The 26,075-nt window shown below is 42.9% G+C and overlaps 1 protein-coding gene across 3 annotated transcripts; it reads left to right on the plus strand.

Moving 5' to 3' along the window:
• Positions 1 to 444: 444 nt before the first annotated feature.
• Positions 445 to 26,075, plus strand: LOC110492316 (inosine-5'-monophosphate dehydrogenase 2). 3 transcript variants are annotated; one of them, XM_021566529.3, is made up of 15 exons: positions 1,202 to 1,755; positions 4,031 to 4,079; positions 4,389 to 4,490; positions 9,094 to 9,168; positions 9,583 to 9,789; positions 9,952 to 10,039; positions 10,147 to 10,346; positions 10,444 to 10,534; positions 10,652 to 10,747; positions 11,387 to 11,458; positions 13,190 to 13,333; positions 13,722 to 13,866; positions 22,956 to 23,099; positions 23,212 to 23,295; positions 23,564 to 26,075. In XM_021566529.3, the coding sequence occupies exons 1-15, from the start codon at positions 1,610 to 1,612 to the stop codon at positions 23,583 to 23,585; spliced, it is 1,665 nt and encodes a 554-aa protein (XP_021422204.1). In that variant the 5' UTR covers positions 1,202 to 1,609; the 3' UTR covers positions 23,586 to 26,075. The 3 variants fall into 3 exon arrangements, with proteins under 3 accessions (XP_021422205.1, XP_021422204.1, XP_021422206.1); XM_021566531.3 differs by having other exon boundaries at positions 1,618 to 1,755; positions 4,051 to 4,079; XM_021566530.3 differs by lacking the exon at positions 11,387 to 11,458 and having other exon boundaries at positions 445 to 1,755.

The following is a 26,075-nucleotide window of genomic DNA, read 5'->3' on the forward strand; positions in this document are numbered from 1 at the left end:
GGTTGTCTATGGGTTGACTGCAAACTTTTACTGATAACCTTTACTCTCAGAGAATCTTAACTTTAGGACTAATTTTGCTCAGATTAGATTACATACTCAACACTTCAGACGTGTTAAGTTCTGACACCCTCTGACCTTCCAACACAAACAGTAGACCTCCACAATGCATTAATTTTGACACAGCCTCTTAATAAGAGCTTCAGCATAGTCACTGCTTATTCTGATCAGTCTGCTATGTCCAAATATAGGCAGCATCATATGCCAGATATAACTGGTCTAATGCCCTCTGTCCTTTTACGTGTGCAGGCCACTTTATAGTGGGAGGTCCAAAAAAAATTAAATAGGGGAGCACACAAGGTGACACAATTCACCGCGCCCTCTCAAGTACACTTGATGAACTGCAAGATGTTTCGAGCATAGGGCGGAGTTAGGCCCGATACCGGAAATGACGCATGACTCAGGTTGGAGGGATTTATTTGTTCACGACGGAATAAAGGTGGTCTGAAGAGCTAGTGATGGGAAGTTCGGCTCTTTTTACTGACTCGGATCTTTTCGAGTCGTTCAGTCAAATGAATGAATATTTCGACTCATTTCGTTCATTTGAGTCAGTGCTACCCAGAGCACGCAGGAGAACGATGAACTGAAAACTCGAAAGAGTCATGATTCTACTTCGCACTCGTTCACATGTCCTTCATCAGAAAGGAGTTTATTGGCTATAGAGGTGCGTGGTTAAAGTCACTGGGGAAGACGAGACTAAACGCAGAGAGACGAAATAAAGGATTGGATGTTTTTTTTAATTTTCTTGGTCATTTTTGGGGGAAGCCTGGCTTCCCTTGGCATCCACGAATACACGCCACTGTTTATTGGAGCTGTCATTTGTGTCACTTGTTTAAAAGTGTGCTTTAAACAGTGTACAATTGTTGATTGCTAGGCATACAAATAAGGTTATTTCTTGATACATTTGAAACGAGGTATAGTTGTGGCCACAACCAGATTAGATTGTAAAACTCTTGGCGGAACGCATTGCTTGACTGCCGTGAGAGTAATATGCTGAGGCTGTGTCCATCATACCGTTTAATAATCAATGACTGGCATTCATTCTTGCACCATGCGATCAATTATCAGTTCTAAACATATATGTTTAGATCTATTTTCACTTGCGCACATGATACACGAAGCACGTTTTTGGAGCCAATAAACCAGAGGAGCGCGTATTAATCTTGCTGTAGAATTCATTGCCGCCTGCAGGTCAAACGAACGAATAAAATGAACTAGTCGCTCTGAAGAAACGAATCATGACTCGAGTCAGTAAAGAGTCTTTCAAAAAGAACGAATCGTTCGCAAACTGCACATCCCGAACACGTGTGCGACCGGAGCTACCGCCAGACAGGGCAGGAGCCTGATAACATTAAAGGTCGAGGAATAAAAAGGGCATTTCGGTTTATTTTCAACTGTTGTGAATGCATTACATGTCATTTTTACAGACTTGACTTTAACAAGGCACGCGGGGGACAGCGCGCATGGTCGCACCACGCCACAGCTGACTGACAGATCGCCAATCGGAACTAGGAGTGAAACGAAGAAAGTTCTCGGTCTCGTGGGTCGTTGTATGTTTAGCACCAAAGTGACTGATCAAACACTAAATAGATTGTGTATCATGGCTGACTACTTGATCAGTGGACAGACTGGTTACGTGCCCGATGATGGACTGAGCGGGCAGCAACTCTTCAACTGCGGGGACGGCCTTACGTACAAGTAATTATTGGGATTTGGCAGTCGCATTTTTTAAAAACAGTCTATGGTCGCATGGCTCCTTGATTAAATCCAATTTCTCTGACAGGTATTTGTAGTTGGCTAATAACCAGAGCAAGCCCTATATTAAGTCTTAAACACATGACATTATTATTTGCTCATGCAGGGGCTTTGAGTCATTGCAGTACACGCAGTAAATTAATTATTTCTACATGGGTCTGCCGACTTAGGTTTCCCGGCTCAACTCGTGCTTTCAAGTGACATCGAGTTGCGTAACAATTTGACTTTGGGGACTGATGAAAATCTACCAACATAATGAAGTAGCTAGCTGGGTATTTGATTAGGTTCTGGATAAGCCTGGCTATTCAGTTATTCATGATTTGGACGTTCCTCTATTGTAGTACACTACATGACCAAAAGTATGTGGACACCTGTTTGTTGAACATCTCATTCCAAAATCATGGGAAATAATATGGAGTTGGGCCCCTTTTCCTGATATAACAGCCTCCACTCTTCTGGGAAGGCTTTCTACTAGATGTTGGAACATTGCTGCGGGGACTTGCTTCCATTCAGCCACGAGCATTAGTGAGATCGGGCACTGATTTTAGGCGTTTAGGCCTGGCTCGCAGTCGGCGTTCCAATTCATCCCAAACGTGATCGATGGGTTGAGGTCAGGGCTCTGCAGGCCAGTCAAGTTCTTCTACACCGATCTCGACAAACCATTTCTGTATGGACCTTGCTTTGTGCTTGGGGGCATTGTCATACTGTAACAGGAAATGGCCTTCCCCAAACTTTTGCCACAAAGTTGGAAGCACAGAATCGTCTAGAATGTCATTGTATTCTGTAGCGTTAAGATTTCCCTTCATCGAACTAAGGGGCCTAGTCTGAACTATGAAAAACAGCTCCAGACCATTATTCCTCATTATAGTTGGCAATATGCATTGGTACCATATAGTGTTCTCATGGCATCTGTCAAATCCACATTTGTCCATTGGACTGCCAGATGGTAAAGCATGATTCATCACTCCAAAGAAAGTATTTCAACTGCTTCCAGAGGTAATTTGGAACTCGGTAGTGAGTGTTGCAACCAAGGACAGGCGATTTTTTTAATATATATGTTTTTTTACAGGCTTCAGGACTGAGCGTTTCCGTTCTGTGAGCTTGTGTAGTCTACCACTTCGTGGCTGAGCCGTTGTTGCTCCTAGACGTTTCCACTTCACGATAACAGTTGACCGGGGCATCTCTAACAGGGCAGAAATTTGACAAACTGACTTGTTGGAAAGGTGGCATCCTATGACAGTGCCATTTTGAAAGCATTTATGGCATTACATCACCCTTATTGAGGGTGTCTGGGACATGTTTCTCCATTCTGTTTATTAATCAGCCTACTTTCAGTGTCTGACACACAAGACAATAACTATTTTGTGGTCAGATACGTTAGCTTTGTTTCCAGCAGTTGAATTTGGAAATTCCATGAAGGCGTGACATGCCTTGTGTGACGATGTTTGACAAGAATGTAATTATGACACCCTGGAGGTACCATCATGTCAAGATATTAGCAAAAAGGTCTGGTTGTATTGGAATGCCACAAACAATAAGTAGTTGTTAGGTAGAAATGTAGCCTATTTTGCAGTCAGTCAGCCACTGTCTGCTACAGTGCCTTATCTCTTGTCTGCTCTTTCAGTGAAGTTACCACCACATCTCATTCTGCTAATTCCTTGCTTTAATATAGGCTTAATCTCCTCCTAGAAGCATGGGTCACACATTGACTATTTAGGTGTTTATAGTACCAGTATACACCAAAATGAAGATGCAAGTGGAACAGCATGCTTTAAAACTCAACTAGTTAGTACAAGACACACAGTACGCTTGGAAACCTCTCAGGACCTTTAGGAATGTGTTGACCATCAGCACTAATGTGTAATAACACAGGACTCTGTTGCCTGCTCATCACATGCATGCACACCACGTATCATACACCCAACTTCTCAGAAAAATTATCCACTTGAAGTTCCAGATATCTCAGATGATCAAATACTGAGCTTGCAGTACCACTCAAGTGGTACCATTTTTTTACGGGCATTGTGTCAATGAAAAAAAATTGCATATGAATATGACTGAGGATGGAAATGAACCTTTGGCCTCCCCTTGTGTGATTTCAAAACACCTTGCAGTACATTATGTGTGAAATTGCACACGTGTGTGTGTGAATGTCATTGATCGATTGTATACAGCATGTACCCTGCTCTCTCACCCCTTCTCTTTCACTCACTCACAGTGACTTCCTGATTCTTCCAGGGTATATTGACTTCGCATCGGAACAGGTGGTGAGTAGAACCCTTGTTCTTCAAGACAATAGGGCTTCTGTCCCTCCATGACCAGGGTCGAATTCATTAGTGCACACTAGCAAAACAATTTGCAACAGAAACCAAAGACAAGCATTTCTTATTGGACAATTTTCAGGTAGTCCCTGCCTGTTTCAATCCGTTTTCTTCTGTTTGGCGCCTGTAAATACAACCCAGGGTTTCATTTAGGACGGAAGAACTTCCCATTGTAACCTTGATTTGTAGTTTGTTACTACAATAAGTGTTTGTTACAGGTATTCACTTGTAGAAACTGGTTTGTTTCCTCTGCAGGATTTGACTTCAGCCCTGACAAAACAGATCACCATGAAAACGCCTTTTGTATCCTCCCCTATGGACACAGTCACAGAGTCAGCGCTGGCAATTGCCATGGCAGTAAGTCTGGTTTAAACACACACACACTTTGGCATAGCAATGTAATTGAAGATTTTAGTTAAAAGTAGACTCTGCAATTCACAAAGTAAACAGCCGTATCGGGTCAACTTACGTAAAAACTAAGAGCTTCAAACGTGAGGCTAATCTTCTTCGCACTTGTTGTCACGCAACTACCAAAGAGGCAAGAAGGAATTCAAGAACGATCATCACATAATTGGCATACATATTACTCTTACAGAATTTCCACGTGGTTGAGGATATAGGAGATCTAATCAAAGCCTACTAGCTGATAAAATGTTTATAACTAGGACAGAAGGATTTATAACTGACTTTTTCCAACATAACAACATAGGTACAGCAGATCCCCTTATTGTATGATACACTTTTAAATGTGCCTTTTTAGAGGCCATGCAATTCAGTACTCATCTATAAAACAAAGGCAATTTAGGTAATAAAAGTCCATATTAACAAAGTAAATTGAAGGACTAACAGTACCGATAGAAATAAAAAACTGTACCATAGAGGCACAGAATAAGTTAGAGGAAAAACAAAAAGAAATGGAGGAACTTATTCAAGAGAGATCCAGTGTAATATACTATAAAAATAAAGGGAACTGGATGGAATATGGGGAAAAATGTGCCAAATTCTTTTTCAATCTTCAACATAGAAATGCTTGTCGTGGAAATTTCCTTTATTACCAAATCATGAGAGCAAACCCCACACAAGTCAGAGTGATATCATAAAGTCCATAGCCCTGTGACTCAGATCAATTCAGGGTCTATAAATGAATTCTCTGAGAGCGCTTACAAAACAGTTCTTAGTATCATAAATTCATTAAAAATCCTACAATGTGATTTTCTGGATTTTTTTTCTAATTTTGTCTGTCATAGTTGAAGTGTACCTATGATGAAAATTACAGGCCTCTCATCTTTTTAAGTGGGAGAACTTGCACAATTGGTGGCTGACTAAATACTTTTTTGCCCCACTGTATGTATGAATGTTTATGTATGTATATGTGTGAAAATATATGGGTATGTATGTACAGTTGAAGTCAGAAGTTTACATACCCTTAGGTTGGAGTCATTAAAACTCATTTTTCAACCACTCCACACATTTCTTGTTAACAAACTATAGTGTTGGCAAGTTGGTTAGGACATCTACTTTGTGCATGACACAATACATTTTTCCAACAATTGTTTACAGACTATTATTACTACTATTATTAGATTATTTCACTTATAATTTACTGCATCACAATTCCTGTAGGTCAGAAGTTTACATACAATAAGTTGACTGTGCCTTTAAACAGCTTGGAAAATTCCAGAAAATGATGTCATGGCTTTAGAAGCTTCTGATAGGCTAATTGACATAATTTGAGTCAAGTGGAGGTGTACCTGTGGATGTATTTCAAGGCCTACCTTCAAACTCAGTGCTTCTTTGCTTGACATCATGGGAAAATTAAAAGAAATCAGCCAAGACCTCAGAAAAAACATTGTAGACCTCCACAAGTCTGGTTCATCCTTGGGAGCAATTTCCAAACGCCTGAAGGTACCACGCGTACTATTGTTTGTACAGATAAGTATAAACACCATGGGACCATGCAGCCGTCATACCACTCAGGAAGGAGACGCGTACTGTCTCCTAGAGATGAACGTACTTTGGTGCGAAAAGTGCAAATCAATCCCAGAACAACAGCAAAGGACCTTGTGATGATGCTGGAGGAAACCGGTACAAAAGTATCTATATCCACAGTAAAACAAGTTTTATATCGACATTACCTGAAAGGCCGCCCAGCAAGGAAGATGCCACTGCTCCCAAACCACCATAAAAAGCCAGACTACGGTTTGCAACTACACATGGGGACAAAGATTGTACTTTTTGGAGTAATGTCCTCTGGTCTGATGAAACAAAAATAGAACTGTTTGGTCATAATGACCATTGTTATGTTTGGAAAAGGGGGGATGCTTTTAAGCTGAAGAACACCATCCCAACCGTGAAGCACAGGGGTGGCAGCATCATGTTGTGTGGGTGCTTTGCTACAGGAGGGACTGGTACACTTCACAAAATAGATGGCATCATGAGGAGGACAATTATGTGAATATATTGAAGCAACATCTCAAGACATCAGTCAGGAAGTTAAAGCTTGGTCGCAAATGGGTCTTCCAAATGGACAATGACCCCAAGCATACTTATAAAGTTGTGGCAAAATGGCTTAAAGACAAAGTCAAGGTATTGGAGTGGCCATCACAAAGCCCTGACCTCAATCCTATAGAAAATTTGTGGGCAGAACTGAAAAGGTGTGTGCGAGCAAGGAGGCCTACAAACCTGACTCAGTTACAACAGCTCTGTCATGGAGGAATGGACCAAAATTCACCCAACGTATTGTGGGATGCTTGTGGAAGGTTGCACAAAACGTTTGACTCAAGTTACACAATTTAAAGGCAATGCTACCAAATACTAATCGAGCGTATGTAAACTTCTGACCCACTGGGAATGTGATGAAATAATTAAAAGCTGAAATGGGCATGCTGTCCGGTCCTCTGGCAGTCTCTATGGGGGTGCCACAGGGTTCAATTCTCGGGCTGACTCTTTTCTCTGTATACATCAATGATGTTGCTCTTGCTGCGGGCGATTCCCTGATCCACCTCTACGCAGACGACACCATTCTATATACTTTCGGCCCGTCATTGGACACTGTGCTATCTAACCTCCAAACAAGCTTCAATGCCATACAACACTCCTTCCGTGGCCTCCGACTGCTCTTAAACGCTAGTAAAACCAAATGCATGCTTTTCAACCGATCGCTGCCTGCACCCGCATGCCCGCCTAGCATCACCACCCTGGATGGTTCCGACCTAGAATATGTGGACATCTATAAGTACCTAGGTGTCTGGCTAGACTGCAAACTCTCCTTCCAGACTCATATCAAACATCTCCAATCGAAAATCAAATCAAGAGTCGGCTTTCTATTCCGCAACAAAGCCTCCTTCACTCACGCCGCCAAGCTTACCCTAGTAAAACTGACTATCCTACCGATCCTCGACTTCGGCGATGTCATCTACAAAATGGCTTCCAACACTCTACTCAGCAAACTGGATGCAGTCTATCACAGTGCCATCCGTTTTGTCACTAAAGCACCTTATACCACCCACCACTGCGACTTGTATGCTCTAGTCGGCTGGCCCTCGCTACATATTCGTCGCCAGACCCACTGGCTCCAGGTCATCTACAAGTCCATGCTAGGTAAAGCTCCGCCTTATCTTAGCTCACTGGTCACGATGGCAACACCCACCCGTAGCACGCGCTCCAGCAGGTGTATCTCACTGATCATCCCTAAAGCCAACACCTCATTTGGCCGCCTTTCGTTCCAGTACTCTGCTGCCTGTGACTGGAACGAATTGCAAAAATCGCTGAAGTTGGAGACTTTTATCTCCCTCACCAACTTCAAACATCAGCTATCTGAGCAGCTAACCGATCGCTGCAGCTGTACATAGTCTATTGGTAAATAGCCCACCCATTTTCACCTACCTCATCCCCATACTGTTTTTATTTATTTACTTTTCTGCTCTTTTGCACACCAATATCTCTACCTGTACATGACCATCTGATCATTTATCACTCCAGTGTTAATCTGCAAAATTGTAATTATTCGCCTACCTCATGCCTTTTGCACACATTGTATATAGACTCCCCCTTTGTTTTCTACTTTGTTTTCTACTGTGTTATTAACTTGTTAATTGTTTACTCCATGTGTAACTCTGTGTTGTCTGCTCATACTGCTATGCTTTATCTTGGCCAGGTCGCAGTTGCAAATGAGAACTTGTTCTCAACTAGCCTGGTTAAATAAAGGTGAAATAAAAAAAATAAAAATACAAAATAAATCTCTCTCTCTTATTATTCTGACATTTCACATTCTTAAAATAAAGTGGTGACCCTAACTGACCAAAAATTGGGATTTTTTTACTTGGATTAAATGTCAGGAATTGTGAAAAACTGAGTTTAAATGTATTTGTCTAAGGTGTATGTAAACTTCGACTTCTGTATGGATGTATATGGATATATATTTTTACCCCCAAAATATATGGGGGATTGGAAATGATGCAGACAATTACATTGATGCAAGCAACAATCTTTCCGCAATATTAAGCCCCATTTTTTTAATTATTTTTTTTATAAAAAGGAATTAAAAACCGCTTTGTTGTGAATGACCAATCACATGAGACCACAAGCCACAACCCTATAGAACCTCTGATGTAAATATTATCAGCTATTGGAAAACAACCTATACTTTCTCCCAGGCCAGGCAGGGTAACTTGAAGTGACTACAACAGCTGCACATATCTGTTTCACTTAAAATAGTAACCTAAGATAGTTGTGAACCCCCCCCCCCCCCCCCCAGAGGCAAATGTCAGAGGAAACATCACAATCTTCATCGTAAAACAAAGGCCAGAATTTCCTCGAGTCTTGGAACAGTTTGTTCTGGATAAATCCTTACAGGCAACTTCAGTTCGGGTTCATGTCTGAGGACACACGTTCTCTCTCTCTCACACACATTCTTACACGTGTGCACACACACATCAAAATATGATGTCCCTTCTTTCAGCTCACAGGAGGAATAGGCTTCATCCACCACAACTGCACTCCAGAGTTCCAGGCCAACGAGGTCCGCAAGGTCAAGGTAATGACCCCTATGCCATGCTCTCTCTTTTTCACTCCCATCTCCTTTCATCTTTGTTTTCTGTTACATGTGTGTGTCTGTATGTTTGTCTCTGTTACTCATCCTATCGTCTGCTCTCTCGGTTTGATCTTCCTGCCAACCTAGTTGCTAGCGTTTCACTGTAGTGTTCCCGCCAGGCAATCTTTTTCTTTATATTCTCATGCTCTGTCTGGCTTGCTTTTTCAATACCCTGTAGGTTTGCAGAGTGTAATAGATATCCTTACCCTCTCGCTCCTCTCCCTGTTCACTTTTTTCCTCTTCCCTCAATTTATATTATCCTTCCTGCTACCTCATTCCTCTCTCTCCACCTCCATGCCCTCCCTCTTTTCCCCCTCATCTCCCTCCTTCTCCTGCCTGCCTCCTTCCCTCTCCCAGCGGTACGAGCAGGGTTTCATCACAGACCCGGTAGTGATGAGTCCTACAGACCGTGTGGCTGACGTGTTCCAGGCCAAGGCACGCCACGGCTTCTGCGGCATCCCCATCACAGACAACGGCCACATGGGGGGCCACCTCGTTGGCATCATCTCCTCGCGTGACATTGACTTCCTGAAGGAGGAGGAGCACATCCTGCCTCTCAGTGAGGTGGGTGTGGCTTAACACATCATGGTTGAATGTTATTCGGTCTTCGAGTTAGTATTTTTAAATCGGTGTATATGCATTCAGTTTACTTCCCTACCACTCTAACTGCCGTCCAAAGGTAAATGCTCATCTTCCTTTGTTTTCTCCTTTCCTTCCCCGCTACAGGTGATGACAAAGCTGGAGGACCTTGTCATTGCTCCAGCTGGAGTGACACTGAAAGAGGCCAATGAGATTCTGCAGAGGAGTAAGAAAGGTGAGGCGGCGGGACCTGAGAAAAGGGAAGGACAGTCCTATACATGTCAAATTTATGTGCCTCGTGATTAGATTTCCCCATTCTAAATGGTGTCCATCTCTGTGTAGGTAAGCTGCCCATAGTGAATGAGGAGGGCTGCCTGGTGTCCATCATCGCCAGGACAGATCTGAAGAAGAACAGGGACTTTCCCCTGGCCGCTAAAGACTCCCGCAAACAGTTGCTGTGTGGGGCAGCCATCGGCACGCACAACGATGACAAGTACAGACTGGACCTGCTGGTGCAGAGCGGAGTAGACGTGGTCGTACTGGTGGGTCACTGGTTCTCCTACCCCGTCTCTTTGTTCTTCTCATATAGATACTTTCTCGTATTCAATCTGTTCTTTAATGTTGCTCTCGTTCTTTAAGGACTCCTCTCAAGGGAACTCGATCTTCCAAATCGACATGATTAAGTACATCAAAGAGAAATACCCACAGCTTCAGGTCATTGGAGGCAATGGTGAGTGTTGGGACACACACACACAGAAATGCTGCATTCTCAGAGTTGCCCTCATTTAATGGTTCCACCATGTACCACCCTTGACATTGTTGGTCTGTCTCCCCCTGCTTGTCTCAGTGGTAACTGCAGCCCAGGCCAAGAACCTGATCGATGCCGGGGTGGACGGCCTGCGCGTGGGCATGGGAAGTGGCTCCATCTGTATCACACAGGAAGGTAAGTCCCACCAATGGCCTTCCTAGCTCCCCTCCCTTACATCCACCCACAGCTCTAACCCAATCGGGAGTCTCCAATCTGACCACCTTCCCACTAACGACTGAAATCGCCCCTTAGCCAAGTGTAGAAGTCTGTACAAAGAGTCCCATCCATAAGTGTTTGTCCTAGTTTTTTTTTCTCTCTGTGTCTCTACTGGCTGTAGAGAATGCTGAATGGTTTTTCAGAATCAAATTGTGCTGCCATGCTACATTCTAATACATGCAATTAAACAGAATAAGAGCACCTGCTGAATGAATGCAACATGCAACATCCTCAAACCACTTCAGAGCAAAACGTTGAAAACGGACAAACAATCGATTTTCAAGGGGCAGGTCCTCAGAAAGCACGCACAACTTTCTTCTTGTTCATCGTTCCTACCCTCTCTTTTATGTTTCTCTGTCTCATCCTCCCCTTCTCTCTCCATCATGCTATTCTCTCCATCTTTCATGATCTGTTTTGGGTTTCTTATTTTCTATCAATCGCTTCTTTCTTTCTCTCTGTATCCCTCTCTTTCTCATCACCTTTGTTTCATTGTGTGGACCTCCTCTCTTTTCTCCTCTCTTCTCTTGGTTTCACACTGCCTGTAATGTATGTCTCTAGCGCCTCTCAGTGTTCCTCCTGGTATAAAGCTCCACAGCCCCAAAACCCCAACTACTGTTACGGGATACTGCAGTAAGTCCCCCACCCCCCTACGCAGGGCTCTCTCTCATTGGCTCTACTACCACACTGTGCCCGCCCACCCGCCTTCACAGCCTCTCTGCATTGGTTGCTAACGGCTCTGCATCAGTACAAGTAGTATTCAAGCTGGCCTTGGGTTTTTGGATGGTTGTCCTTTTGTCCTTGACTAATCTGTCAATCACAGTGTGTAACATCACACCTATCTTGTCTCGACATGCCCTCATTACGACACATGCGCTACGTTTCTGATGCATATGATGAAGTATGTTTTAGTAGTGGACTTGAGATGCATCCTTAAATGCAGTGCACAGGCATGCGATGGACAGTCTGTCATGATGGTGTCTGTCAGTTAGGCCATTCACCTTCCCTCATCTGAAACAAGTTGTAACTTCTTTAGCAATATCAATAGGCCTACTACAGATGAAAGAGATTTTCATCATTCTGCATCTGTCAATTTACTGTAAAAGGTCGTTGTCCCTGTTAAGAAAAAAAGAGTATTTTTTCCACCATGAGTTGTATTTAACTGCATTTACCCTGTTGGTTGTACACCAACCTATGACCAAGTATAGGGGTTGGGAGGGAGCCCTTAGCGCCGAATTAAACTGGCTGTTGTAAACGCATTAAATTAATTGACCTATGTCATTGTTTCTAACACCTCATTTACATATGTCATTGACTTAACATATGATTTACAATGTGTTCGATCATAATATCATTATTTTAAGAGTGGAAAAATATGCACGACTGCAAAAACTTTCTGGTAGTGCAAGTCTGGATATTGAGTATTTTTTTTAGGTAATTATTTCATATATTAAATACCTGTAACAGTTAGGCTGTTCCAAAGCTCATGCATAATAATCACAGAAAAAGAAGTGGACATGAATCTAAAATAATATTTTCCACTTTATCGACTTCTTTGATGTTGGCTTCTGACATTCTAATGAACTCATTTTAGAGTTCATCAAACATTTCTCTGAAACTGACTGCTCACAACAGGATTCATTGAAACTGTTACACAACACGTTTAATTATAGCAATCTACTTCTCAAATGTAGTGTTGGACAAAGCCTGCATACGAAACAAACTCCACTCAAAACACCTAAGACTTACTCGATTTCTTTTCTCTTTTCTCTTTATGAATGTTATTTTTCCAAATAAACATCAACTTTGTATAATGTAATATAGTGTGCGGTTGGTCTATGTTTGCAAATTGGAAATCCTGTCATGCCCCATCATCATGCCCCACCATCAGTTTGATAATGATTTGATTTATCAGGTAAACACATGATAAAATAGCATTCATTAAAATATAGCCCACTTAAGCAAGCCAAAACCATGTTTAATCTACAGCAAATCAACAAAAATATGAATTAATGCTGACTTAACTTCATAAACCAGGAAATGACATCAAATACATTCCAGGACAGACTGTCTGCTGTGTGTGAGAATCACTAGTCTGTCTCTGATAGGTGGCCTACAGCAGGGGCTCCCAAACTTGGTCCTGGGGTCCCCTGGGTGCATGTTTTAGTTTTATGCCCTAGCACTACACAGCTGATTCAAATGACCATCTTATTAAGCTTTGATGATTTTAATCAGCTGTGTAGTGCTAGGGCAAAAACCAAACCGTGGGCCCCAGGACTGAGTTTGGGAAATCCTGGTCTACATGTGCAGGCTTGGCTGGATATTCAACTTGTGTTCTTTGTCCTCGTTCCCCTGTTTTCTCAGTGTTGGCATGCGGGCGTCCCCAGGCCACCGCCGTGTACAAGGTGTCGGAGTACGCCCGTCGATTCGGGGTGCCAGTCGTTGCCGACGGGGGCATTCAGACCGTGGGGCACATTGCCAAAGCCCTGGCACTGGGGGCATCTACAGGTGAGTCCTTTCAAACTCAACTCTGGACCTTGAAGCCAATTCCACTGCTTGTTTTCATTGTTCCCCTTTAATCAGGGACTGATTTAGACCTGGTATTCAACTCTTACCCTACGAGGTAGGAGCTTGCTGGTTTTCTGTTCTACCTGATAATTAATTGCACCTGCCTGGTGTCCCACGTCTAAATCAGTCCCTGATTTAAAGGGGAACAATGAAAACAAGAAGTGGAATTGGCTTCAAGGTCCAGAGTTGAGTTGAGGGGTCTAAAAGTACACACTCAGAGAAAGGCTTTTACAAAAGACACACCACAAGCATACACACATTCCATTAGCAGTGGATGAAGTGCTAACACTCACATTATCTAACGGTTATCTCCCCTCGGTCTCTCCAGTGATGATGGGCTCTCTCCTGGCTGCCACCACTGAGGCTCCAGGTGAATACTTCTTCTCTGATGGCATCAGGCTGAAGAAGTACAGAGGCATGGGCTCACTGGATGCCATGGACAAGAACCTGGGCTCCCAGACCAGATACTTCAGGTACTGAGGCGCAGTAATACTAATATAATAATTTGCCAATCGTTTCATTCTGAACAGAACCATCATTTGTTCATTCCGACCAGAAAAATATAGTTCTGAACCGGTTCGAACCCAAAAAAAGTAACTGTTTATGAAGCGCTGGGTTGTTATGACATGCTGAATTAGGCCCACAGAATTATACCTACGGAGGAGCGGAATCTATGAAGGAACTTTGAATGTCTTTGAACTTCAGAGAGTTGGCTTAACTAACGTTGGACCAGAGCTAGCTCTTGACCATGACTCTCAGTCCCATTACATTACGCATAATGCCGCCTAGAGTTTGCGAGCTAGACCAAAACTAGCTTGTGACGTCAATATCTACTGTAGACTATGCTTCTGAGGGAGGAGGACGGGAAGGTAGACTGCACACACACACTGGAAAAGATGTTCAGCTGGCAGGCAGGCCGACACTGGAATTTGAGTGACAAAGTGAGGGTTTTGCATAGGCGCTTTGTTGCGTTTTTTTGGTGGGAATGGGAAAAAATGCCCGGAACATAAAATAAGGCTTCCCATGCTTTTAAAATAACGGTTCAGTTCCGGAACAGTATAGATCACTTTCGTTCTTGCTTCTGTTCCTCAATTTTTTGTTTGTTATTTTACAGTTTTCAGTTCTGTTCCTTGAACCGGTTCCAACACCTGATACTAATACACATTTATTGTCTCCAGGGTTGTATTCATTAGGCACAAAGTGAAATAAAAGACACTACCTGAACGCTTGTTTTTGTTTCCCGTTGCAAAACGTTTTGCTACAGTGTGCAATAATCAATGAATACGACACAGGGGTAACTGGCTTTGAAGCAAGCAGTCAATCAAGACAAACAACATATATACAGTGCCTTTCAGAAACTCTTCACACCCCTTGACTTTTTCCACATTTTGTTGTGTTACAGCCTGAATTTAAAATAGATAACATTGAGTTTTTTTGGTCACTGGCCTACACACAATTTTTTTAAGCTGAAATGTCTTGAGTCAATACGTATTCAACCTCTGTTATGGCAATCCTAAATAAGTTCAGGAGTAAAAATGTGCTTAACAAGTCACATAATCATTTGCATGGACTCACTATGCAATGATAGTGTTTAACATGATTTTTTAAATTACTACCTCATCTCTGTACCCCACACATACAATTATCTGTAAGGTCCCTCAGTCAAGCAGTGAATTTCAAACACAGATTCAACAACAAAGACCAGGGAAGTTTTCCAATGCCCCGCAAAGAAGGGCACCCATTGGTAGATAAAAACAAAAACAGACATTGAATATCCCTTTGATCATGGTGAAAAAGTGGCACTAAAGTAATACTGCAAAAAAATGTGGCAAATCAATTACCTTTTTGTCCTGAATACAAAGTGTTATGTTTGGGGCAAATCCAATACATCACTGAGTGCCACACTCCATATTTTCAAGCATAGTGGTGTCTGCATCATGTCATGGGTATGCTTGTAATCGTTAAGGACTGGGGCAATTTTTGGGCAAAAAAAATAAACGCAATGGAGCTTAGCACAGGCAAAATCATAGAGGAAAAACCTGGTTCAGTCTGCTTTCCAACAGACACTGGGAGATTCATTCACATTTCATCAGGACAAAGGAGATGCAAATGAGATCTCTCCTTTAAGACAAAGAAGATGATTGTGGACAACCAAGCACGCCCTCATTGTCATCGACGGGGTTGTAGTGAAGCAGGTTGAGAGCTTCAAGTTTCTTGGTGTCCACATCACCAACAAACTAACATGGTCCAAACACACCAAGACAGTCGTGAAGAGAGCACGACAAAACCTATTCCCCCTCAGGAGACTGAAAAGATTTGGCATGGGTCCTGAGATCCTCAAAAGGTTCTACAGCTGCAACTGGTCGACCTCTGACCGCAAGGCACTACAGAGGGTAGTGCGTACGGCCCAGTACATCACTGGGGCAAAGCTTCCAGCCATCCAGGACCTCTACACCAGGCAGTCAAAGACCCCAGCCACCCCAGTCTTAGACTGTTCTCTTTGCTACCACATGGCAAGCGGTACCGGAGCGCCAAGTTTAGGACCAAAAGGCTTCTACCCCCAAGCCAAAAGAGTCCTGAACAGGTAATCAAATGGCTACCCAGACTATTTGCAGTGTGTGTCGTCGTCAGTCTGTTCACCCGTCTTTTACACTGCTTCTCTCTGTTTATTATCTTATCTATGCATAGTCACTTTAACTATACCTACATGTACATATTACCTCAATTAGCCCTACTAACCGGCGCCCCCGCACATTGACTCTGTACCAGTACCACCTGTATATAGCCTCACTACTGTTATTTTCACTGTCATTTTACTGTTTTTATTTTGTATTTCTTTACCTAATACCTATTTTTTACTTAATTGCACTGTTGGTTATGGATTGGAAGTAACATTTCACTGTAAGGTCTACAGTCGTGGCCAAAAGTTTTGTGAATTACACATATATTAATTTTCAGTATCTTTAGATATTTTTTGTCAGATGTTACTATGGAATACTGAAGTATAATTACAAGCGTCAAAGGCTTTTATTGACAATTATATGAAGTTGATGCAAAGAGTCAATATTTGCAGTGTTGACCCTTTTTTTTCAAGACCTCTGCAATCCGCCCTGGCATGCTGTCAATTAACTTCTGGGCCACATCCTGACTGATGGCAGCCCATTCTTGCATAATCAATGCTTGGAGTTTGTCAGAATTTGGGGGTTTATGTTTGTCCACCTGCCTCTTGAGGATTGACCACAAGTTCTCAATGGGATTAAGGTCTGGGGAGTTTCCTGGCCATGGACCCAAAATATTGTTTTGGGATCAAATATTGTTTTATTCCCTGAGCCACTTATCACTTTTGCCTTATGGCAAGGTGCTCCATCATGCTGGAAAGGGCATTGTTTGTCACCAAACTGTTCCTGGATGGTTTGGAGAAGTTGCTCTTGGAGGATATGTTGGTACCATTCTTTATTCATGGCTGTGTTCTTACGAAAAATTGTGAGTGAGCCGGCCCCCTTGGCTGCGAAGCAACCCCACACATTAATGGTCTCAGGATGCTTTACTGTTGGCATGACACAGGACTGACGGTAGCGCTCACCTTGTCTTTTCCGGATGCCCCAAACAATCGGAAAGGGGATTCATCAGAGGAAATGACTTTACCCCCGTCCTCAGCAGTTCAATCTCCCTGTACCTTTTGCAGAATATCAGTCTGTCCCTGATGTTTTTCCTGGAGAGAAGTGGCTTCTTTGCTGCCCTTCTTGACACCAGGCCATCCTCCAAAAGTCTTTGCCTCACTGTGCGTGCAGATGCACTCACACCTGCCTGCTGCCATTCCTGAGCAAGCTCTGTACTGGTGGTGCCCCGATCCCGCAGCTGAATCAACTTTAGGAGACGGTCCTGGTGATTGCTGGACTTTCTTTGGCGCCCTGAAGCCTTCTTCACAACAATTAAACCGCTCTCGAAGTTCTTGATGATCCGATAAATGGTTGATTTAGGTGCAATCTTACTGGCAGCAATATCCTTGCCTGTGAAGCCCTTTTTGTGCAAAACAATGATGACTGCACGTGTTTCCTTGCAGGTAACCATGATTGACAGAGGAAGAACAATGATTCCAAGCACCACCCTCCTTTTGAAGCTTCCAGTCTGTTATTTGAACTCAATCAGCATGACAGTGTGATCTCCAGCCATGTCCTCGTCAAATCAAAATCAAATGTATTTATATAGCCCTTCTTACATCAGCTGATATCAAAGTGCTGTACAGAAACCCAGCCTAAAACCCCAAACAGCAAGCAATGCAGGTGTAGAAGCATGGTGGCTAGGAAAAACTCCCTAGAAAGGCCAAAACCTAGAGGAACCAGGCTATGAGGGGTGGCCAGTCCTCTTTTGGCTGTGCAGGATGGAGATTATAACAGAACATGGCCAAGATGTTCAAATGTTCATAAATGACCAGCATGGTCAAATAATAATAATCACAGTAGTTGTCGAGGGTGCAACAAGTCAGCACCTCAGGAGTAAATGTCAGTTGGCTTTTCACAGCCGATCATTGAGAGTATCTCTACCGCTCCTGCTGTCTCAAGAGTTGAAAACAGCAGGTCCGGTGAACAAGTCAGGGTTCCATAGCCGCAGGCAGAACAGTTGAAACTGGAGCAGCAGCACGGCCAGGTGGACTGGGGACAGCAAGGAGTCATCATGCCTGGACCATGCCATCATGAGGCATGGTCCTAGGGCTCAGGTCCTCCGAGGGAGAGAATTAGAGAGAGCATACTTAAATTCACACAGGACACCGGATAAGACAGGAGAAGTACTCCAGATATAGCAAACTGACCCTAGCCCCCCGACACAAGCTACTGCAGCATAAATACTGGAGGCTGAGACAGGAGGGGTCAGGAGACACTGTGGCCCCATCCGATGATACCCCCGGACAGGGCCAAACAGGAAGGATATAACCCCACCCACTTTGCCAAAGCACAGCCCCCACACCACGAGAGGGATATCTTCAACTACCAACTTACCATCCTGAGACCAGGCCGAGTTTAGCCCACAAAGATCTCCGCCACGGAACAACCCAAAGGGGGGCGCCAACCCAAACAGGAAGATCACATCAGTGACTCAACCCACTCAAGTGACGCACCCCTCCTAGGGACGGCATGAAAGAGCACCAGTAAGCCAGTGACTCAGCCCCTGTAATAGGGTTAGAGGCAGAGAATCCCAGTGGAAAGAGGGGAACCGGCCAGGCAGAGACAGCAAGGGCGGTTCGTTGCTCCAGAGCCTTTCCGTTCACCTTCACACTCCTGGGCCAGACTACACTCAATCATATGACCTACTGAAGAGATGAGTCTTCAGTAAAGGCTTAAAGGTTGAGACAGAGTCTGCGTCTCTCACATGGGTAGGCAGACCATTCCTTAAAAATAGAACTCTATAGGATAAAGCCCTGCCTCCAGCTGTTTGCTTAGAAATTCTAGGGACAATTAGGAGGCCTGCGTCTTGTGACCGTAGCGTATGTGTAGGTATGTACGGCAGGACCAAATCAGAGAGATAGGTAGGTGCAAGCCCATGTAATGCTTTGTAGGTTAGCAGTAAAACCTTGAAATCAGCCCTTGCCTTAACAGGAAGCCAGTGTAGGGAGGCTAGCACTGGAGTAATATGATCTAATTTTTTGGTTCTCGTCAAGATTCTAGCAGCCGTATTTAGCACTAACTGAAGTTTATTTAGTGCTTTATCCGGGTAGCCGGAAAGTAGAGCATTGCAGTAGTCTAACCTAGAAGTAACAAAAGCATGGATTAATTTTTCTGCATCATTTTTGGACAGAAAGTTTCAGATTTTTGCAGTGTTACGTAGATGGAAAAAAATCTGTCCTTGAAATAGTCTTTATGTTCGTCAAACGAGAGATCAGGGTCCAGAGTAACGCTGAGGTCCTTCACAGTTTTATTTGAGACGACTATACAACCATTAAGATTAATTGTCAGATTCAACAGAAGATCTCTTTGTTTCTTAGGACCTAGAACAAGCATCTCTGTTTTGTCCAAGTTTAAAAGTAGAAAGTTTGCAGCCATCCACTTCCTTATGTCTGAAACACAGGCTTCTAGCGAGGGAAATTTTGGGGCGTCACCATGTTTCATTGAAATGTACAGCTGTGTGTCATCCGCATAGCAGTGAAAGTTAACATAATGTTTTCGAATGACATCCCCAAGAGGTAAAATATATATAGTAAAAACAATAGTGGTCCTAAAACGGAACCTTGAGGAACACTGACATTTACAGTTGATTTCTCAGAGGACAAACCATTCACAGAGACAAACTGATAACTTTCGGACAGATAAGATCTAAACCAGGCCAGAACTTGTCTGTGTAGACCAATTTGGGTTTCCAATCTCTCCAAAAGAATGTGGTGATCGATGGTATCAAAAGCAGCACTAAGGTCTAGGAGCACGAGGACAGATGCAGAGCCTCTGTCTGAGGCCATTAAAAGGTAATTTACCACCTTCACAAGTGCAGTCTCAGTGGTATGATGGGGTCTAAAACCAGACTGAAGCATTTTGTATACATTGTTTGTCTTCAGGAAGGCAGTGAGTTGCAGCTTTTTCAAAAGTTTTAGAGAGGAATGGAAGATTCGATATAGGCCGATTTAGTTTTTTTTATATTTTCTGGGTGAAGGTTTAGCTTTTTCAAATGACAAATGTTTTTAGGGGTGCAACTGCATCTAGGGTATTGTGCAAGGTTAAATTGATTTCCTCAGTTAGGTGGTTAACGGATTTTTGTCCTCTGACGTCCTTGGTAGGCAGAGGGAGTCTGGAAGGAATCTTTGGGTTGTCTGAGAATTTATAGCACGACGTTTGATGCTCCTTGGTTGGGGTCTGAGCAGGTTATCTGTTGCGATTGCAAACGTAATAAAATGGGGGTCCGATAGTCAACAACATTTATTCCATGGGACAAAACAAGGTCCAGAGTATGACTGTGGCAGTGAGTAGGTCCAGAGACATGTTGGACAAAACCCACTGAGTCGATGATGGCTCCGAAAGCCTTTTGGAGTGGGTCTGTGGAGTTTTCCATGTGAATATTATCTGCTATGACTACAAGGTCCGATAGGAATTCAGGGAACTCAGTGAGGAATGCTGTATATGGCCCAGGATGCCTGTAAACAGTAGCTATAAAAAGTGATTGTGCAGGCTGCATAGATTTCATGACTAGAAGCTCCAAAGACTAAACTTTTTTTTTTTTTTTTTTTGTAAATTGAAATTTGCTATTGTAAATGTTAGCAACACCTCCGCCTTTGCGGGATGCACGGGGATATGGTCACTAGTGTAACCAGGAGGTGAGGCCTCATTTAACACAGTAAATTCATCAGGTTAAAGCCATGTTTCAGTCAGGCCAATCACATTAAAATTATGATCAGTGATTAGTTAATTGACTATAACTGCCTTTGACGTGAGGGATCTAACATTTAGTAGCCCTATTTTGAGATGTGAGGTATCACGATCTCTTTCAATAATGGTAAGAATGGAGGAGGTCTTTATTCTAGTGAGATTGCTAAGGCAAACGCCGCCATGTTTAGTTTTGCCCAACCTAGGTCGAGGCACAGACACGGTCTCAATGGGGATAGCTGAGCTGACTACACTGACTGTGCTAGTGGCAGACTCCACTAAAATGGCAGGCTGGCTAACAACCTGCTGCCTGACCTGCACCCTATTTCATTGTGGAGCTAGGGGAGTTAGAGCCCTGTCTATGTTGGTAGATAAGATGAGAGCACCCCTCCAGCTAGGATGGAGTCCATCACTCCTCAGCAGGCCAGGCTTGGTGCTGTTTGTGGGTGAGTCCCAGAAAGAGGGCAAATTATCTACAAATTGTATCTTTTGGGAGGGGCAGAAAACAGTTTAACCAGCGATTGAGTTGTGAGACTCTGCTGTAGAGCTCATCACTCCCCCTAACTGGGAGGGGGCCAGAGACAATTACTCGATGCCGACACATCTTTTTAGCGGATTTACACGCTGAAGCTATGTTGCGCTTGGTGCCCTCTGACTGTTTCATCCTAACATCATTGGTGCCGACGTGGATAACAATATCTCTATACTCTACACTGGCCAGTTTTAGCTTTAGCCAGCACCATCTTCAGATTAACCTTAACGTCGGTAGCCCTGCCCCCTGGTAAACAGTGTATGAGCGCTGGATGATTCGTTTTAAGTCTAATACTGCGGGTAATGGAGTCTAGGGTTTTCAATTTGTCAGAGCTAATTGTGGGAGGCTTCGGCGTCTCAGACCCCGTGACAGGCGGAGTAGAGACAAGAGAAGGCTTAGCCTCTGACTCCGACTCGCTGCTTAATGGGAGAACCGGTTGAATGTTTGTCAGCTGAATGAGCGACACCGGTTGAGCATTCCTACAGCATTTCCCTCCAGAAGCCATGAGAAAGTTTTCCTGCTGCGGGGATAGTACGGGGGGATTTATACTAACGTTACTATCTGTACTTACTGGTGGCACAGACGCTGGTTCATCCTTTCCTACACTGAAATTACCCTTGCCTAACGATTGCGTCTGAAGCTGGGCTTGTAGCACAGCTATCCTCGCCATAAGGCGCTCGTTCTCCTGTATATTATGAGTACAGCGACTGCAATTAGAAGGCATCATGTTAATGTTAGTACTTAGCTTCGGCTGTTGGAAGTCCTGACGAATCATGTCCAGATAAAATGTCCGGAGTGAAAAAGTTGAATGAAAGAAAGTTGAGTGAGGGGAAAAACATAAACGGTAACTTAAAAAGTAAAAACCGTAAAGTTGTCAGGTAGCAAAGTAAGGTTGGCAACAAAACGCACAGCAGCACTCACACCTGTGATAACTAGAGAATCACTGACATGATGTCAGCTGGTCCTTTTGTGGCAGGGCTGAAATGCAGTGGAAATGTTTTGGGGGGATTCAGTTCATTTGCATGGCAAAGAGGGACTTTGCAATTAATTGCAATTCATCTGATCACTCTTCATAACATTCTGGAGTATATGCAAATTGCCATCATACAAACTGAGGCAGACTCTTTGAAAATTAATATTTGTGTCATTCTCAAAACTTTTGGCCATGACTGTACACCTGTTGTATTCGGCGCACGTGACAAACTTTGATTTGACAATAACCTAAAATGCAATGCCAAATCTACACTGGAGTTGTTACCAAAAAGACAATGTTCCAGAGTGGCCTAGTTACAGTTTTTACATAAATCTACTTGAAATCTTTGGCAAGACCTGAAAATGGTTGTCTAGCAATGATTAACAACCAATTTAACAGAGCTTGAAGAAGTTTGAAAATAAAAATGGGAAAATATTGCACAATCCAGGTGTGGAAAGCTCTTAGACTTAGACCCAGAAAGACTGATGGTTGTAATCGTTGCCAAAGGTGCTTCTTCAAAGTATTGACTCAGGATATACTTATGTAAATTAGATATTTCTGTATTTTATTTTCAATACACATTTTTTCACTTTCATTATTGGGTATATTTAGAATTCAGGCTGTAACACAACAAAATGTGGAATAAGTCAAGGGGTATGGATACTTTCTGAAGGCACCGTAGCTTACCCGTCTCCTCCTCCCTCTCTCCAGTGAGTGTGACAAGACTAAGGTGGCCCAGGGTGTGTCGGGGGCAGTCCAGGACAAGGGCTCCATACATAAGTTTATTCCCTACCTGCTGGCTGGGATCCAGCACTCCTGTCAAGACATCGGATCCAAGAGCCTCACCCAGCTCAGGTACACATTTGAATGTAAATCAGAGTGAGCTTACTTTGATAACACCATCTGTTCGAAGGCTGTGTGTGTAAGTTCGGGGCTCTGTGTAACACTATTTGTCTTCCCCCTGCAGAGCCATGATGTATTCTGGGGATCTGAAGTTTGAGAAGAGGACGACATCGGCCCAGATGGAGGGAGAGGTCCACAGCCTGCACAGGTACTTACTGATGTGCTCTAGCTTGGCAGTGTTGGCTTGCCCATAGTGCAGTGCTGTCATAGAGGCTAACATTACAATATATTATCTTCTGAACATCTCAGTTCCACGTACCACATACAAGCCCCTAGATTTAGAATGGTTCCCCTTTCAAAACTAATCTCACTTCAACCTGCCTATATGTCTCTATAGTATCTGATCTCGGCCTGATGCAACATGTTGGTCATTTGTAATGTGATCCATTAATCTGTTAAACCTCTCTCTCTCACAGTTATGAGAAGCGCCTGTTCTAAGGAAGAGAACACAGTAGTGGGCTGCAGACTTGTGTTCCTCAAGCATACGCACATGCAAGCACAAACAACTACTTGCCAACCCCAAATCTGTCTGTGCCTTTGAGCAAGGCACTTAACACTAATTGCTCCAGGGTCGCCGTTGATAATTGCAGATCCTGGCCGTGACCCCACTCTCCTAGTGTATCTCAGGGAGTTGGGATATGCAAAAATGTTTCTAATTCACACATGCGTATTAATACACACGTGTACATGTGAAATAGGAAAAATATTAGCATCCACAATTATTACACACTCACACAAGTGCTGGGCGATTAGTTCTTTTTGAAGGTAGTTTCGGATCGATTATGAAAATCGGTTTAGATAATTTTTTAAAACATTAAATGCATTATGAAATAATGACATTAAAATGATTTTATAGCTTTTTAATGGAAATTCCAAAGCCAAAAATAGTGAACATTCAATTGCCAAACTAAAAATACTCCAATGGTCTCTTTCAGGTCCACATTCGGTTGACATCAAAAGAAAAACAGGAAATTACTATGAAATAATATTTCAGTTGTGTATATTACTTACTTTTTATTTGATTACTTTATTTTTCATTCCTTAAAGTCATCATGTATTACTTCTCCTATTTAGCGAACCGGACTAAGCATGCAGAGCTGTCTGATGTAATCATTTGACTAGTTATTCAAAGTACATGAGGCATACTTTCCCAAACGGTCTCTCTCTCATTGTTGTGCAGTAGCGGTATATGGGTAAAATCACTGGGGAAGCCAAGCCAGCCAGGGAAAGAAAATCCAAATTATAACCTAATGTGTTGTGATAATTGCGTTGTTTGCTCTATAACCTGTTAGTTCACATGCCTTGACACCGTGATATATATGCCTAAATGCCAAGACAATAAGAAGACACAGTGGCATAATAAATTCAACCACACCTTTGTTTCGTCACAAAACCAGAGCAACATCTGTCCGGTGGAGTCCACAAAGCATATTGCATTTAACAAACAGTTACATGACCTTCCGCATAATCAAGCACGTTAATGTTAGCGATATTTTCGGACTACTAAACAACTATTGATTTAGAACACCAGAGAGTTACCGCAAGTTCGCAAAGAAAACAGGAGCCTCCACTATTCCAGCACCATTTCAACATCATCAAATCACCTCTGGTTAGTCTAATACAGTGACAACTAAAAGATACCAAAAACTATTTAGTCCAATCAACATAAGCTAAATATGATGTGGCTGTCCATGGTACTAATTTCTGTGTGTGCGGCGTGCTTGCAAGTAGAAAAACGTGGACTCGCTTAACTTGTATAGAAACGCCAATTCCATCCTCTCATGTTGCCGAAACAGTCTATGACTCTGTCAGTACAGTACATATTTGTAGTTTTTGCTGTCCAAGGCTAACTGGCTAAAATGCTTGCTCGCTAGCCTAACTTCCTTTCATGGGCAACAATGAGCCAGCTAGTTAACATCAGGCCAGGGGCACAATATATTAATTCATGGTTGGATCAGAATCACCGTTATAATCAAATAAGAATGTTTTTAACTGACTTGCCTAGTTAGATTAAAAAAATTGGCCAGTACAGAGAATTAAGTAAAATCACAAGTCCAAATCCCTATTGCCATCCATGGCTGTTTTAGATGACTAACCACCGGAGGACAACAATTCAAGTTTTCTGCCAATGACGTTTGGCTTGATGTGGTGTGAAGCCAAATCCAAACTGGCTTCCCATGACCCTTTTTTTTTTGGGTGCGCCAGGACCATTCACAGTTTAGATTAATGCTGGCAAATGTTCACTGGCTTCCCTTGCATTCAATGCTACGGGTGGCAACAATATCATACTCTTTTTGACCAGACAGCATCCGATATATGGGCTATAGAGACAGAGAGCCTCTTCCGAATTTAAGGAAAATTAAACAGATTTTTATATTTTTCCATTTTTGGGGGAAGCCTAGCTTCCCTTGGCATCCATGAATAGACACCACTCATGTTGTGTACATTCCTTTTTCATCCAGTCTATGCGTATTTAACCTAACGTAGCAGGCGTAAGTGTATCCATCTCTGTCCAAGCCAGAAAGAACAGGCGCAATGGATTATGATCATTATAGTTAAATACCAATTTTCTGCACTAAACTATGTTGAATATTTGCTTAATGAAAACTACAACACCCTTCAGCACAGCGTTCCACATAGTCCTTGACTTGATTTTTCTCGTGAATTATTTGATTTATTTCCATAGAAACGGCGTGTTGGGCAAAAAAATGACATTACGGTTAATCGCTCAGCACTAACAGAAACATAAATGACCTTAACCATCAGTCTTCCCTGACACAGACAGACATGCTCTGCTCTCCCAGAAAGAGCATGTCTGTCTGTCAGTACTGTGATGGAGTGTTTTTGTGTAATCAGATGCCTACCATGTCCTTCTGAAATGAACTGAATTTGAATAAGTCAAATAAAAAAAGTAAACATTTTCAACAA

This window comes from Oncorhynchus mykiss, chromosome 16, assembly GCF_057628025.1.
Source record: "Oncorhynchus mykiss isolate SJ-2025 chromosome 16, ASM5762802v1, whole genome shotgun sequence".
In the NCBI taxonomy this organism is placed as follows: Eukaryota; Metazoa; Chordata; class Actinopteri; order Salmoniformes; family Salmonidae; genus Oncorhynchus; species Oncorhynchus mykiss.